We start from the raw sequence: 17,170 nt of genomic DNA on the forward strand, positions 1-17,170 counted from the left end.
TGGAAGGTGGGGTGAAAAGCCGGCCGTCATAGAGAAGGGGGAGACGTTATGTGGTTTTTTAATGCGGGGATAACAGCATACATTTTCAGACAATCTCTCATGGAAGACAGCTCTCTCCTGGAAGACAATCCTAGTGTTGCAATCAGTGGTCATTTGAAAAGTGACAGAAATTGTTGTGTCAAGAATGAAAAAGAGATCTAAAGAGAGGAGTTCAAACCCAAAGTTTCTTTCTCACCTCCACCCAGCTGACCAACCAAGGCGTGACGTAGTCGTGAATGTCGGATCGTTGGTTGCGAGGGAGGGAGGTACCGAAGCTACGGTATTTAACCATCCGACAATCCGTTCTGATGGAGCATACTGGCCCCTTTGTAAGGCAGTTTTATGCTTCTGCGTCAACTCCACACCGTAGCTACGCCGTCGCTCCTACGCCGTCGTGACCCGTTAGGAGATCTGCGTCGGGGTTGCTTTGCATCGCGGTGCATTTCACCGCCATAACGCCTAGGGGGTGATAAGTCTTCGGTTACACAACTGCCCACGAAGTACTGCTTGCTGGCGAAGTGCTAATTTCAAAAAGTTACTGACATATAGACACTTTACAAACGGATAACCCCATCATTGTAACCAAAACATGTCTGAGATCATTTGCAAAGCTTATGTCAGTGAACTAGCATGTTGCTAGTCCCCACAGTAGGCTGCTTGAAACACCGACTGTCAACACACAGGACGAGTTGACCAATCACAGTCCTTGCGTTCTGCGTCGCCTCGACGCAAAGTTAGACATTTTTGGAGGTGCGCGGCGGAGGACTCGGAGCGGGCGACGCAGAGGGCTCTGCGGGGTACGGCGTCGATTCGACGCAGAAGCATAAATCAGCCTTTAGTGTAGAAACACCATGAGAGCCAACAGGAAATGGCCTCTCACTCAGCTGTTCTTTAGAACACACATGCTTCTCACCCCCATCCCCCTCCCTGTGTGTTTTGGGTTTGTCCTATGATTACTTTCCATGTTGAGGCCTGCAGCTGTGTGCAGTCAGTGTATGGAGGTGGCAGGGTGGTAGTCAGTGTTCCTAGCAGAGCCTCTGCAGCTGTGCTTTGACCTCATCTTTCTTCAGTCTGGTTTGTCGTCTGTCTCTTATATCTGTCTCTGTATATTCATCATTTTTGCTGTAAAAAAAAATGTTTTGCTACCAAATCTTTTGGTAGTTTTGTAGACCTTGGCATGTGAACCAAAACCTCGTATCAGGTTCTGTGAACAAGAATGTAGAAGTCACCATGGCATAACCACCAATCTCTGGGTCTTTCAAATGCACCCAGTTTTAATCTTTGGTTTGTTTATTCCACAAAAATAGGCAATATTAACCAAGATCTGATGTGTATTGCTATTCTTTAATTTGGGGATTCCCTTTTACATTTTTTGGTGATTTAAGAAAGCAATGTTTAAATCAAGCCTGTTGTTGCTTTAAACATAAAAGAATAATCCCAGTCACTTCCAAACAGTGAGGCATACAGCTTTTTAATTAAACACTGGTATCGGATTGGTACTCTGTATCCAAAGCTCAGGTATTGGTATCGGTATCAGGGCTTGGAAAAGGCAGATCGCTGCATCCCTAGTTATCTTTGTAGATCTAAACCAATCTTCAGATATTTTACCAGCTTGAAGCAACAGTTTTTTTCCTCTTGGATAAACTTCAGATGTTGTAGAGCTGGATCGGCCTGTGTGGCAGTTGTTTAGTGCACTTTAAAACTTTACAATTAAGCTGCATGGAGGACATTGTCAGAATCATCACAAACATCGTCCTTTTCACTAGGGCTGGGCGATATGGCTGAAAACTGTATCACGATATAAGTGTTTCATATCGGTCGATATCGATAATTATTGATATTTTTTATGACCTATTTAAAATAAGGACCAGGAGAAAAATATGTTAAATTTAAACATTTTTATTTTAAACTTAACCTTCCTCTGATTATAATCCCCTCAGTTATAAAAGCAGAAATGTCAACACAACCATGGAAATCACTCAAATAATTAAAATGTAAACATAAGTCTAAAATCACAGTGAAGAAAGAATAAGTAAGAATTGCTTAATAAGGTGTAATAAAATGGTGCAAAGTGTTAAATATAAACATAGAGAAACCTGAAACCTGAGAAGAACTATTTTCTGCAGGTTTAGTGCTGGGTTGGTAACCTGGCTTCTGGACAGTGCTCAGCACGTCTGCCTCCGTTATTTCTTTGTAGCGTTTAGTAAGGCTGATGCAGAGTACCTCTCCATGGCGGTCTGCTGCTTGTGCGGTGTAGCAGCTGCAGATGTTGTTGGACGTTGCTGGCGAATATGGCTTTGCTCCAAAGTGTGAGCGCGGCTAAGGTGGTAAAACAAGTTTGCGGTAGTGTTGGTGGGGACGACGGTCAGACTTATAAAATCCCCAAAACTGCCATACTGACTTTTCCTGTTTTATCAACAATTTCCTCGCTCGCTGCGGCACTCACTTTCCACTTATCCAATCCAATCCAACACGCGAGAGCGATGTGGCGCAACCAAACTTGATACTGTTACATGATTGGCTGTTAGAGTGTCACTCCCTACGTTGCTAGGTTACCAGAGAGTGAGTGCCTTTGTTCATGCAACCAAACTTGCTTCGCAACTTCTGGTTTCTTCCGAAGAAGAAAAACAAGTTATTGAACGTTTTATCGAACGCATTTTCTATTGATATTGATTACGTGTGCGATACATATCGTTATCGTTTTATCGCCCAGCCCTACTTTTCACTGACTGATTATTTTGTCATTAACTTTTATACAATCTGACTTTATTTTGCAATAAGGCATGGATACCCGAACTGAGCCCGACAGGTCCCGACGGGCCGGGCCGGGCCGGGTTCGGACGGATATTAAAAAATTGTGGTCGGGATCGGGTCGGGCTCGATCCCATCAGCGTGATAAGGCATTTGTTGTAAAATGGTGCTGCGGCTCCTTTAAGAGAGCTCAGTGCGCGTGTGTGCGCGTGTGTGTGTATGTGTGTGTGTGTGTGTGTGTGTGTGTGGAAAGTGGGCCGAAGAGAGATAGAGAAAGAGGAATCAGACGTGTTGTAGGCTATGCAACCAGAGCAGAGTTGGTGCAATAAGTTTAAGTTTTGTAGCTACACAGTGTGTGCGGTGTCCAAAATAAATCCCAGACTGAAAGCCAAGTTCATTCATTTGCTCACCAAAAACAGGATTTTAACCCTGACGTTATTCATGTTATAACGTCGGCCCTGGAGGTAACGAGTCTCCCCTGGTTTTCTGACCACGGTCAGAAGCAAAGTAAGCAGGAAAGGTTAACACATTGAACATTTTAACAGCTTATTAACGTGCGCTTGTTGCCCCGTGTGAGCTGATGCGCTCATCTGTTGACATTTCCGAATGCCTTCCTACAGTTGCTTAATAAAAGCGGGCTTTCCACACAAAAACGTAGCCTATATGTGTCATTAGTATGAGAACAAATAAGATTTAGATTAGGGCTCTGGTTGGGCTCGGACACAAATTTCTTAATGCCTGTTGGGCTCGGGCCGGGTTCGGTCACGGCTCTGTCGGATGCGGGCTGGCCTCGGGCAGAAAAATTTGGCCCGATCCGGACTCTAGTTTGCAACCACTGCCCTGCTGGCCATTACAAAGAATGCAGGTTTAATGCATTGCTGGGGTGGCTGCCATGCGGCGGTGGCGTATTTTGGCCTTAGTGCCTTTTTGGTCTTTTCATGAAAGCTATAGAAAAACAGCAGACATTTAAGGTCAAATCCTATTTTGGCTTCATACATGTCTTTCTCATTACATAACTTCAGGCAGGGTTTAAAAATTTTCATATTTATGTTCAAATGTCTTGGCAGTAAAAAAGATAGCATGCATTTTGGTTTTAGTCATTGAATGCATTTATTGGATAGCCAACAGTAGAGAGATGGCAGGGAATGAAGGAAGAGAGAGATGAAGAATGACATGCAATAAGGTCCCCAGCCCGACAGCCAGGGATTTTATTGTCATGGTTTCATACGTATGTCTTACAGGTTACAGCAGATCTTTAACCAGTATCACTCAAAGAGACCGATTTCTGTCTTTTCACAGGTGATGTGTCGCCAATCAGTATGTCCCCCATCAGCCAATCCCAGTTCATCCCTTTGGGAGAGGTATTGCTATTGGCTATCTCTGCTATGAACTCCGCCCACAAGCCTGTCACTCAGGAGGCCCTAACTGAACACCTGCAGACATGTTTTCCAGGTAATACCAGCTCCACACCAACATCAGTCAACAGCTCACACCATCCATCAGGCTCGGTCTACTGCTGCACAGTTATAGGTTCATTTTTGATAAATATTGTAATCAAATTATATATATTGCCTATTAATATTTTAATATAGGATACAAGGGCTCACAGTGCTGTACATTTCGATTACCTACTGTATCTTTTCTGTTTGGTTGTATTTTTATTTTGTGAGACTACTTGACTACATTTCAGAAAGAAATATTGCACCTTATACTACACCACACAGCTGTGTGACCGCTGTAGTTACTAGTTACATTTAGGATTGGGTTTTTTTGTTTTGTTTTTCGATACCGATGCTAAAACAATACTTTTACTACCAGAGAGTACCAGAGAGCAGCACAGGCATTTAACCCTTGTGTTGACTTCGGGTCAGATTGACCTGTTTAAAATTTTTGTTTTATATCAGAAAATATGGGACGTACAAATAAGCGCTGAAAATGTGTCGAAGAAAAATGTAACAATTGAAAACGTTGGAAAAAGCAAAAACAAACTGAAAAAATTGACCAAAATCCGTATTGCTATTCGTTCTGTTAGATACCGGTCATTTAGGCGTTTTGGTATCCAACGCTGCTGCTGCCTGAGAAGCTTGTGTCATGGAATTAACCATTTATAACAAATGGTTCTACGGTTATATTTGGCTCTTTTAAGGGAGCTCTCAAAGAAATCAAGGAGAAAAGGAGAGAAGAGGTCAATTCCACCCCTGAAGCAAAGGAGGTGGGGTTACTTTATAACCTGAAGAAATTTGTCTTCCCCTGGTGGAAATAAAGGGGAAGCAGATTTTGGTCTGACTGCGCCATGAGCCAGTGATGAAGCATGAATGAAGCAACTGATGCCAACCAATTCAGTGCTCCATTTTACTCTTGATGATTTTGTTGGCGATGCATATTAATGAATTTAATACATTTTGAGCATTTATTTTGTCATTTATTTAGTGTGACATAGTGCTGGGCGATATGACCAAAAATGTGTACCACGGTATTTTTATAAGATACTGGAGGTTTCACAGTATATCATCATATTGTTTTTCTTTTGCATGGGCCTTTATTTAGGTTTACAGAGGCAAATTCTACTGCCTGGGGTACATCGAATATAAAACCATTTAAAACTATGTATAGACTAATACAAAAGTAATCCCTCTCAATCATCACTGATGACCAACTAGAAGTCAGAGTTTTCCCTACTATTATAAGGCTTGCACCACCTAAGCCGTATGAATGTAACTAAATGACTTTTCTCAGATTTAATGATTATAGTTGTTTATTATCTGCGCTAGCTTTGCCAACATTTTAGACACAGATGTTGTAATAATAATGGTCCAAAATGATGGTAAATTGAAAAACTTGAGATTTTCTTTCTTTCTTCATGCACCTAAGTCTTCCACAAAGCTAGGATGTACCCTGCCTCTCACCCAGTGTTAATGGATGGCTGCAGGATGTAACCCTAATGTAAAATTTTCCTAACATTGGAAATTTATACGGTTTTAGTTTCATTTTATTTATTTTTTTGGCAGCAGTTAGAAAGTTATAGCCGGTACACACCAACCAGACGGCCGACCCTCGGCAGAAAAGCCAGTCGAAATGATCAGTCGGGTCCCCGAGGTCCAAAAAACTGCCTCGGAACACACTGAGGCGACACCGACTTCAGAAACGTAATACGTCTACATAGCAGCAGGCGGCGCTACTCTGTATTGTTGCCCAAGAAATGAAAACCGGCAGCTAATTGGACGAACGTGTCACATGGGTTTGTTTTCTAGTCTCTAGACTCTAGTCACGCTCATTCCGCTCGCCATTTCCGGGTGAGTCCCGACCGCCCTGCTGCTGACTGAACATGTCAGGTCGGCCAAAATGAACGCCGACAGCCCCCCAGACTGACGACGGCACGGGACACACCGAACAGATTCGAGTCACTGACTCGCCAGACTGTCCCAACGGCCAATTTGCGGCCCTGTGTGTCCCGGGCTTTAGACGTTTTCAGTCTTAACACAGTCAGACCCTGCTGGTAGCTTTGCTTCTGAGCCAGCACCAACACAGAGGAGGGGCTATACAGTTGTCTTCTGTGTAAATTATGACACATTTACCCTTTTTCTGCAGCTGAAGATTGACCCTGTCAGAATTGTTGTAGCCAGTTGGACAGAAGGGGCAGAAACCTGTGGAGTGTACCAATGGAAATGTTCATAGGAGAGCTAGTGAATGTGTAGACTTAAATCTTTTTTTTTTTTTTTTTTTGGCACTCGATGCGTCGAGGAGGTAACCTCTATATATGGGAGCCCTAGACTTAAATCTTTGATTATTTACCCAGATATTTAAGTGGACTGACCCAACTAAAGTTGAAGAAGTAGTTCCAGCCCCCAAAGAGGGCAACCCCCTGTTTGGAAACCACTGGAGTAAACAAAAGAGATACATTTTGTTAATTGGTGAGCTTATGAGGTCTTGGTATTTTTTAACTTAAGACAGAGCCAGGCTAGCTGTTTCTCCTGCTTCCAGTCTTTATGCGAAGCTAGGATAATCATGTCCTGACATCTCTGTAGTGAACACAGAGCCATGAGACTGATGTCCATCTGAACAGAATTTCCCAAAATGTTGAACTATCCCTCCTACCAATAAAATTAGGCTGATCTGTTAGAGTATTGACTGGCTGATATAATTTCCAAATCTGCTATGGGAACACTGTGGCGTAGAGTGAAATTTGGAGGATGGGCCAAGAAAAGTTTATTTTTATATTTTCTTTTTGCAAAACAAATGCCCACTACAGTTTCTCAGTGCTCAAGTGATGTTTTTAAATCTTGTTTGGTCTGACAAACTGTCCAAAACCCAAAAATATTCAGTTTACAATGATATAAAACAGAAGAATGCCTGCTCTTGGGGAATTACTGGAATTGTTGGGTCTTTGTAAATTATAGACTGTGGTCTAGACCTACTCTATCTGTAAAGTGTCATGAGATAACTCTTGTTATGAATTGATACTATAAATTAAATTAAATTGAAATTGAAGAAAGCAGCATATCCTCACATTGGTGAAGCCATAATCAGAGAAGGCTAAGAATAAGTTAAACAATAAATGAATCATCAAAATCGTTAATCGACCACATCGCTAATTCATTGTTAATCTACTGATTGATTCATTCATTAAATGTATTATTCCAATTATAATTTTTCAGCTGTAATTGTTCTCATTTTTGATCAGGCAGTAAATGGTTGATGTCATGTTCCATGGTGGACCTAATCTGTCTTTTTACATTGCATGGGTTTCCCTCTTTAGAGAGCTTGCGTCATGTCACCAAAGCAACCGCACTTGTATGATGTAATGACAGGCAACACACACGTACACACACACACACACAGCTGTCTGCCCAGCTGCTATTCAGTCTATCAATGAGTATTTAATGTGTCAATCTGTTGTTCAGTCATCTTTTCAGACTGATTTTGAAGGGTTATTTCACCCAAATGGGACAATTTCATCAAAATCAATCAGTACGTTTGCATGCAGTTTAAAAAAACAATTATATTCAGGTTAATGCAATAACCCGATTTCTCAAATGCCATGTAAACACCTCACCACGGTTAACAGAGGTAGAGAACTCCTTCACTAACCGGGGTATCCTTGCATGTATACACATTAACCGGGCTATTATCGTTTTAAGCGTCTGCGCACCATTTTTACACACCGTTACCCGAATTAGAGGAACATCGACAGCAAAGAGCCTGCGGTCCGTCTGTTTTACTCCCCGCCGAGGCCGCAACGGACATCGTGAGATGGCTTAAACCTACTGTCCATCTCCGGGGCTGTCACCGCTGTGTCTCGGCAAAAAACAGTGGAGGGACCGAGCTGCAACCGCTGGCTAACGTTAATGTTAGTTAGCTAGCTAACGAAAGCTTGCTAATTCCACCCGACACTGGTTACAGATTATGTTCTAATGAGCCGAACAAGTTGTCAGTCGTCTGGCGGGAACACTGAGCTGTCCTACGGGGCCCGTGACAATTTCTTAACAGCGGTGCAGTGACTGTGAGCAGCCTGAAGTTTTTGTTGTCATGGTGAGGTTGCTAGGTTTGGTACTAGTGCCTGTACAGAGACTGGGTTCCGTATTTACAAAGGAGCTTATCTTACCGCTAGGAGTCCTCCAAATGAACACTTAAAGTTCCAGCTAAGGGTTTCCACGCACTTGCTGAGAGACACTTTTATTAAAGAACTCCTAAGCTTAGAGAAGAGGCGGGGTTGCTATGAACTCACTATGTCTACAGTGACATACAGTCACATCAGAAACAAAAGAACACCGATATCTCTTCAAATTACAAAGATGAAATGCAAAAAGTGCGGCTGTATATCCGGTTTACCTTTTTGAATGACAAATTCAGATTATCGCCATCTGCTGGTATAAAGGGGTCGGGTTCGGGTCTTGTGGCTAGTTCTTCCTTTTTCCTCTTATGCCTTGTGTTGTCCTTCGGGTCCCCGGGACCCGTTCAGTTTATTTGATGTTTTTGCATTGACCTGGCGTTGAGCTTCCCGTCCCCCGGTGACCCTTGCGTATTATGTGATGTCATTTCACGTGAACGGTCACGGGGAGGGGGGGGTCCCAGAGACCCGTGCTGCAATCGAACGCGTTTGGACAGGCTAATACAAAATATAAATAAACTAACCAAGTCCCCATGACACAAAGGACAATACAAGGGTTAACCTGCGCTCTTTTGCAAGTCACAAACGACTTTGTCATGCCAATGTCAACAGTTGGAATAGCCCGTAGATGTGTATTAGTTCTTAAAACAATTTTGTTTTCTTAGCTACCCCGTGAGAAACAAATCTGGCACTTGTCTGGAGACAGACTGATGTAATAACTGGGCACGGGGTCCTTTGACCTTCTACGTAGTGGCGCTGACGTCGGCAAAATCTGAACACAAGTGCGCAGCCTCCAACTGAGCTTGAAGACGTAGATATGACGTGAGCAACGTGTCTGAAAGTTGTAAGTCTGCTGGTAGCTGTGCCAAGAGAAATCTCAATCATTCCCAATCTTACAGAGACGGAGAGCGTAGGTATATGTAAGGAGATAACATAGGCACAGGCTAATTATTGCTAACTAAAATGCTAGTTAACATTAGTAATTAAACTTAAACAGCTAATGGATGTTGAAACTGCCTGCGAGCTTCTCCTGTACTGTACGGTAATTCTACTGTGCGACAGAAAGTCGCTTGGTTATGACACAATCGTTAGCCTATTTTTACAAAAACGTCTGCTATGGAGCCATAACGTGAGGTACAAGGTAATGGAGCTTTTTATATATTGTTGTGTTTCTTTAGAAATAAACAACGGACAAGTAGAGTCTTTAAACGCTTCAGATGTAAAGTTATTCACTGTCAAAGTGGCGCACAAATGAATGGCAGTCAATGGGATGCTAACGGCGGGTGATGGCTTGTTAGCATCAAAATGGCTCCATGCTCCAGCGGAAGCTGGCTTACCCCCTTGCAGTTTACACACGCACTTCCTGTTTCCCACTTTGACCCATTGTAGTTGAGATGAGAGAGCATCATTAGCAACCAGTCTGGACCCTGGAACTCTCACAAACTGTCTTTCACACTAATCTCATCATTAATAGAAGACGACTGGTACAAGTTCCCCCCTGATGCCAGTAGATTGAGTGCAGAGACTGATCAATGTAATATGATACATTTGAATATGTATTATATTGTGGCAGTGTGAGTGTGTTGATGTCAAGATTAGCCCGTCCTGAATCCGGAACAGAAGCTTTCAGTCACAGTGCACTTCTCTCCCCACCTCCTTCCCTGTGCTCGGCCTTCTTATCAACAAGATAGAGAGGAAAGGGGATGGACAAACAAGTGTGTGTGTGTGTGTGTGTGTGTGTGTGTGTGTGTGTGTGTGTGTGTGTGTGTGTGTGTGTGTGTGTGTGTGTGTGTGTGTGTGTGTGTGTGTGTGTGTGTGTGTGTGTGTGTGCGTGCGTGTGCGCGTCTGTCTGTCTGCATGGAGTTGCATCATTCTGGCTGGGCTATAAGGCTGCTATGATGTAACTGGCAGTAATACCTCGAGACTGACAGAGAGAGAGCAGGAGCTACTGAGAAGAGAGAGAGAGAGGGGGATAGGTTAATGGAGGGAAGAGAAAGGAGGAGCAGAAAAGAAGAATAGAGAAGAAGCAAAGAGTATGAACAAGGAAGAGAGGAAAAAAATTGGGAGGAGGGTTGAGGCAGAGCGGCTGTCTGGCCACTTCTAAACTGAAATGAATGCACACACTGTAAAGGAAAGAGGATGGCTGACCGTGGCTTCTCCCAAAAATCACCACCCACCACTGAAGGGGCTGGTGATCACAAATAATCCAGAAGACAGAGTGTGTGTGTGTGTGTGTGTGTGTGTGTGTGTGTGTGTGTGTGTGTGTGTGTGTGTGTGTGTGTGTGTGTGTTTTGGGCTTAGTTGGCCTTTCTACTGGAACTCCGTAACGTCTCTCCTGTGGTGTTCGTGAACTGCACTGGGGATACGATAACACTCTAAGGGCCCAAACAGACCAAAAAAGTCCATTTGTGTGACGTCCTGTTGTGTTCTTTAACTACTTACTACATGGCTAAATGTTTTATATCGTATGCATACCAGGGAACTGGTTAAAAAAAACTGCTTCCAAACAGAAAAAAACACAAATCTTACTTAATTGTGACGAAGTGCCTGCAACATCTCTGTAAGAATATTAGGTGTTTTTTTTCTATTCTTCTCCTCTCTTTTAAAGCCATCATCGCTAAGATGGCTTCTTTCCCTCTCTGCCATATTTAGGAAAAAAATAATAATACATTTTTGACACACACACACACACAGAGTGGTGGAGCAGTTTGGGGGTTCGGTGCACCTGGATAGTGCCCAGGAGATGAACTAGTCATAGATAAGGTGTATTGGAAAGAGGAAGCATAACTAACAAAGTTGTGTATTTATAAAAGAAAAAACTGTTATTGTTCAGTTGTATTTGTCTTTTCTGTATGTTCAAAAAAAATATAAAAATAATAAAAAGTTGATTTAAAAAGAAAAAAAAAGAAAAAACTTTATACATATAAGAAAAAGCAGAAGCCACAAGCACAGAGGTAAGGGGAACACTGTGTCAAGACATGATGCATCGTAATGGTGCACTAGAGCTAGGCAATATATCGATATTATATCGATATCGTGACTAGATATCGTCTTAGATTTTGGATATCGTAATATGGCACAAGTGTTTTAAAGGCTGCATTACAGTAAAGTGTTGTCATTTTCTGACCTTACCAGACTGTTGTAACTGTTCTATTATTTGCCTTTACCCACTTAGTCATTATATCCACATTACTGGTGATTATTTATCAAAAATCTCATTGTGTAAATATTTTGTGAAAGCACCAATAGTCAACACTACAATGTCGTTGCGGTATCGATATCGAGGAATTTGGTCAAAATTATCGTGATATTTGATTTTCTCCATATCGCCCAGTCCTATGGTTCACACGGTCAGACTCGGTCTCTCCTCGAAGGCGTTCGTCTTGCTACACTCGGTTGTACACGTCTAAAGTGACACAAGTAGTTTTGCGGAGAATGAAAACAAGAGCTGAGAAAGACTGAAGTTCAAATCCTGCCTGCTCTCACACGTCCCCACAGCTGGTCAATCGCTGCATGAAGTGGACCGGATTATTTCTTTCGGATAACTCGGACAAGCTTGACACACACTTTGTTGCGGCCTTTACATAATCAATTTCTGTGGATTTTGATTCAATCATATTTCATTTGACATTTTGAAACAAATATATAAAAGGTCATATATACATTACAAGTACATCTTTTATTCAAATGCTGAGGATAAACATCATAAAGTTCAACTTTTTTATGTAATTGAATGTTTCGATGAACGGACCTCAGTTTTCTGCCACTACAGTGTTTACATGTACTCACTTTTACATTTGCAATGAGCACAATATTAAACCTGCACTTCTTTAGATAATGTTCGAGTTCTCTGTCTACAGTAGATGAAACGCCAAAACCATGGCGTGAAATACTCGCGTAGTTGTATCTTGCTTCGTTTGTAAGAATGATGTGGACCTGTGTGAAATGGCTCTGCTCTAACTGCTTTTTGTCTCTGGTTTTGCCCAGGTGTTCCCACACCAACGGAGGAGGTTCTGCACCACACGCTCGGCATGCTGGTCCGTGAGCGGAAGATCTACCCGACACCCGACGGATATTTCATTGTGACCCCTCAGACTTACTTCATCACTCCGAGCCTAATCCGAACCAGCTCCAAGTGGTACCACTTAGACGAGCGAGCCGCTGACCGACACCAACAGCAGCAGCATCAGAACCAACAGCAGCAGCATCAGCAGACGCAGTGCACCTCCCCTCTCTCTGGCACCATCACCCCGTCCACGTCTGGAGCCGCGCGAGATCGAGCGCACCCAAAGTCCAGCCAGAACCACAGTGCGGGAGGCGGAGGAGGAGGAGGAGGAGGGGAGGAGGAGGAGGAGGAGGGAGGAGGAGGAGGAGGAGGAGGAGGAGGAGGAGGAGGAGGAGGTGGGGGTGGGGATTCTTTTTACAACAACAGTTACCGCGGGGACGACCCTCCCAGCCACCACACCACCCTGCAGCGTCGATCTCCCAAGGACCACCGGGAGGCGTACTCGTCCCCGCACTCCCCTCAAACACCTCCTCAGCAAGCAGGAGGCAACACGGAAAAGAGTCGCAGCACCCTTGGGTTCCCCTTCAAGACGGATACGCTCACCAAGCACCGAAGTGGGGGAGTAGGAGGAGGAGGAGGGGGAGGGGGAGGAGGAGGAGGAGGAACAGGAGAGACAGAGAAACAAGCAGGTGGGGGAAGTGGTACAGGAAGTCGGAAATTTGGTTTAAAGCTGTTTCGTCTGAGCTTTAAGAAGGACAAGGCCAAGCAGCTGGCCACCTTCTCCGCACAGTTCCCCCCTGAGGAGTGGCCGCTCCGCGACGAGGAGGCGCCCAGCCAGCTGCCCCGCCACGTAGAGATGGAGATCATCCGCAGAATCAACCCTGATCTCACCGTGGAGAACCTGGCCCGGCACACAGCGGTCATGAAGCGCCTCGAAGAGGAGCGGGCCCAGAGGAGCAAAGCGTCGTCTGCCAATCAGAGCTCCAGGAGCAGGCGAAGTGGGGGGAGACACCGGAAACAGTCTCAGACCAAACTCAGCCGCTCGCACAGTAAGACGAGGGCGTCCCGCGGCGAGCCAAGCGACGGTTCCCACCTGGAGCTTGCCGACAGGGACTACAGAGCCTACTCGTCCTCCCTGGCTCGGTCACCGAGGGAACACGCCCTGGCCATGGAGCGGCAACGGGCCCGCCTTCACCTGGCACACAGCAACCCCAACATCCTCGACTCCTCCCACCTGCCCGTCACGCCAGAGTGGGACGTGTCCGGAGAGCTCGCCAAGCGGCGCACCGAAATGCCTTTCCCCGAGCCGAGCCACGGCCCGTCAGCCCACCACTCCAAAGTCCACCGCTCGCACTCCCACACCCAGGAGAGGAAGTCCAGGAACGAACGCAGCGACAAGGCCAAGGAACGCTCCAGATCCATGGACAATTCCAAAGGACCACTTGGAGCCGGGTTGATTGGACCACCCGACTATTACGACGACCGGAGCCGTTACTACACGGACGATGGCACCCTGCGAGCCAATCAGAGCTCTTCTCACTACTCTCGGGCCACCCCACCCTCAGCTAAACTGCCCGTGGATTCTCTGGGGTTGGATGGTGGCAGGAGTTTAGAGAAGAGTAAGAGCAGGGACAGCCTGCCGGCATACTCGCCCAAACCACTGCTCAGCGCCGTCCCTCCTGATGATTACTTCCAATGCGCAGGTTCCTCCGAGGCTGCTCTCACAGCAGCCAACCCAATGGGAACCCTAGGCAAAAGTAGCCATGACGGATTAAAACTAGGCAGCGCTGACAGGCAAACGGACAGACAGACACCCCATCCTCTAGAAAATAAGGAGGACTTGTCAAAGGTGGGACCTAAGGGTGGCAGCCTGCCTCCGATACCCCTCTCTATCCCTGACCCGCCACTTCCTAATGGACGCCCTCCCCACAGTGCCTCCTCTGGTCAGGAGAAACGTAAGGAGATCTTTAGTAAAGACACACTCTTCAAACCTCCTCCTAGCCTCCCTTTGCCCGGCTACAGCTCCCTGAGAAAACCCCCAGCCCTCGCCTCCTCTACTCTGTCCTCGTCCTGCGATGCACTTGATTCCCAGGAGGCCTTTGACGCTCCCAAACCTCTGGTGGCTACGCCGTCCGCTCCCCCGCAGGGGATTGAACCCTCGACCGGTGCTGCAGAGGCTTCCTTTGACTACTACAATGTCTCAGACGACGACGAACTCGAGGAGGGGGGGACTAAAAGTCGAGGGGAGGACGAGAAGGCCGGAGGAGGCGTTGTCGGGATGGGAGGAGGCGGAGCAGGGACCATGCAGTGGCTGTTGGAGCGAGAGAAGGAAAGGGACCTACAGAGGAGGTTTGAAAGAACCCTCACCTTCCCTGGTGCTAAAGAGAACCTTCCAGAGCCCGGTCAGAACCAGCAGTCAGCCCACTCCGCTCGACTCGACAGTATGGACTCCAGCTCCGTCACTGTCGACAGTGGATTCAACTCCCCACGGTGAGAACGTGTATATACTGCATACATACGTACATACATACCCAAACCGTTTCTGTAGGTGGATTGGCGGCAGGTGTGACAAAACACACACACACACACACACACACACACAGAAGCTGTGTTCGAAACCGTTCCCTCATTCACTCACTCACTATTTTCCTATAGGGGTGGAACGGTACACAGAAGTCACGGTTCGGTTCATACCTCGGTTCAGACATCGCGGTTCGGTACGAGTTTGGTACAAAAAGCAAAACAAAAATGCAGAAGGCAAATTTTTTTTTATTGTGCCTGTCTCAGGCTGTACCACCTAGTGTCATCCAGTCTCTCCCCTGAGCTAGCTGCCACAGCCTGAAGTGTGTAAAGTAAGATGTAAACAGTAAGTACCCCACATCATCTCCAGACTCCATCTGGAACTTGTAAACAAAATAAGACAGTCAGCTATAAAACTGAAAATACAGCATCTCTGTTCTCTGCAAAGACGAACTAAATCACCTGATTAACGCAACGTTATCACGACGTCTCCCGGCCATTTTTCTCCGCAGAAAGCTGCGCCCCGCCTGGCTAAAGCTAATGTAGTGAATTACTGGAATTGTTGGGTCTTTGCAAATTATAGAGTGTGGTCTAGACCTACTCTATCTGTAAAGTGTCTTGAGGTAAATCTTGTTATGATTTGATACTAAAATTGAATTGTTCCCGATACAATATAGGCACATTTACCACTCTCATTTTCCATTTATCAAATGCAGTGGATTGCATTGTGGGATTGTTAGCAAAATGTTTTCATTCCTTTCTTTTTGGTTTTAAGGTAAGCTGATTATTTATTTTGGCACACAAGAATAGAGAAGACTGCAGGTGACATTTGCAAGAATAAATCATGTCCTACTTTGTGCAGTTGTAAAGTATTATCAGTAGTTTTTACAGCAGACAGAATCTGGGTCAGTCCATCTGAAACAACCCTGTCACAGCATTAAACACAGTTAGCATTCCACGTCATTGTATTGAATCTGAATCCTTTCAAAAATTCCCTATTAAATCTAATTTGGTTTCGCTTTCAACATTTGTAAATAACTTATTTTTTAATGAAACTGTTATGCTCTGTTACTTTTCTTGAACCCAAAAAGCAGCACTCGGGCAAAGACAAGCAACAGTTCAAGTAGATGTATTCAGAAGGTCAGAGAGGTTGGAGTTTGTTGAGCTTGGAGTGTCACGGTGGAGCCGGGCAGGCAGAGAGAGCGGGCCTGGCGGCTGGGAAACCGACTGAGGAGACGCTGGACGAGGCAGGCAGACAGGGATAACAGGCAGGTAAATGGACCTGAGGCACAGGTAAACACAAGGTGAGGCAGGATCCAGAAACACGGAGCTAGAGCTAGAGAGGCGTTAGTGGCGAACTGAACGAACTGACCGAAGTCTAGACTGTAGTGCTGGGGCAGTTGTACTGCTGGAGGTTGATGAGTGGATGAAGTGGCAGGTGCACAGGTGGATTGGCAGCAGGTGTGAGTCGGAGCGCCACGCCCAGACAAAACACACACACACACACAGAAGCTGTGTTCGAAACCATTCACTCACTAACTATTTCCTATACAGTAGTGTTTATTAAATGGTGAAATAGTGAATTTGTCAAACATCATTGCGTCAGTAGATGCACCGGTACGTGCGCTGGTTATTTGTGTGACGGAAGCAGGCGCGCCAAGCAACATGTAAACAAATGGGAGGATAGTAAAAGGTTGTATATACGTTGCATGTTACATTTCCACTGTTTAGAAACGAAAGCCCGCTCCATTTTTGTCCTTTTCGGTTCTCGCGGGTCCTTCTGCTTCTTCTTCTCCTCCTCCGGGCCGCGTTGCATTGTGGTATACAGACATGAACCGCGGAGAATTCGAACATCACTGCAAAATGGCGAACACACTATAAAGTGCACTATTTTTGTGATAGGTAACGGTTTGGAACACAGCTACATAGAGAGAGTGACAAACAGACCAACAAGAAACACTAGGGCAGGGTAAACAGCAGAAAACGCAGGGAAAGAAGGAGGGACACCGACCGATCATTCACTCATTCGCTCACTATTCTCATACGAGACACACTCAATAGTCAACAGTGTCAGACGACTGTCATTGTGCATCTATCAGATACAATGTATGACTTGCAATTTATGGAGTCGTTAGCAAAAAGTAGCATGCTAATGTTGCTAATAAAGATATGATGGGTCTGGTAGGTGTTTTAGGGTCCAAAATGGAATCCACTATCTCAACACAGGCCTATTTTCTTTAACAAAC

At 45.2% G+C, this 17,170-nt stretch overlaps 1 protein-coding gene across 1 annotated transcript in view; it reads left to right on the forward strand.

The window, feature by feature from the left end:
- LOC120567273 (storkhead-box protein 2-like) overlaps positions 1-17,170 on the forward strand; it is a 72,389-nt gene that overhangs the window by 49,444 nt on the left and 5,775 nt on the right. The window contains exons 2-4 of the mRNA XM_039814180.1: positions 4,090-4,242; positions 12,386-12,706; positions 12,797-14,894. Coding sequence (XP_039670114.1) covers positions 4,090-4,242; positions 12,386-12,706; positions 12,797-14,894 — 2,572 coding nt within the window. The remainder of the gene's footprint in view (positions 1-4,089; positions 4,243-12,385; positions 12,707-12,796; positions 14,895-17,170) is intronic.

Source organism: Perca fluviatilis, chromosome 10 (genome assembly GCF_010015445.1).
Source record: "Perca fluviatilis chromosome 10, GENO_Pfluv_1.0, whole genome shotgun sequence".
NCBI lineage: Eukaryota > Metazoa > Chordata > Actinopteri > Perciformes > Percidae > Perca > Perca fluviatilis.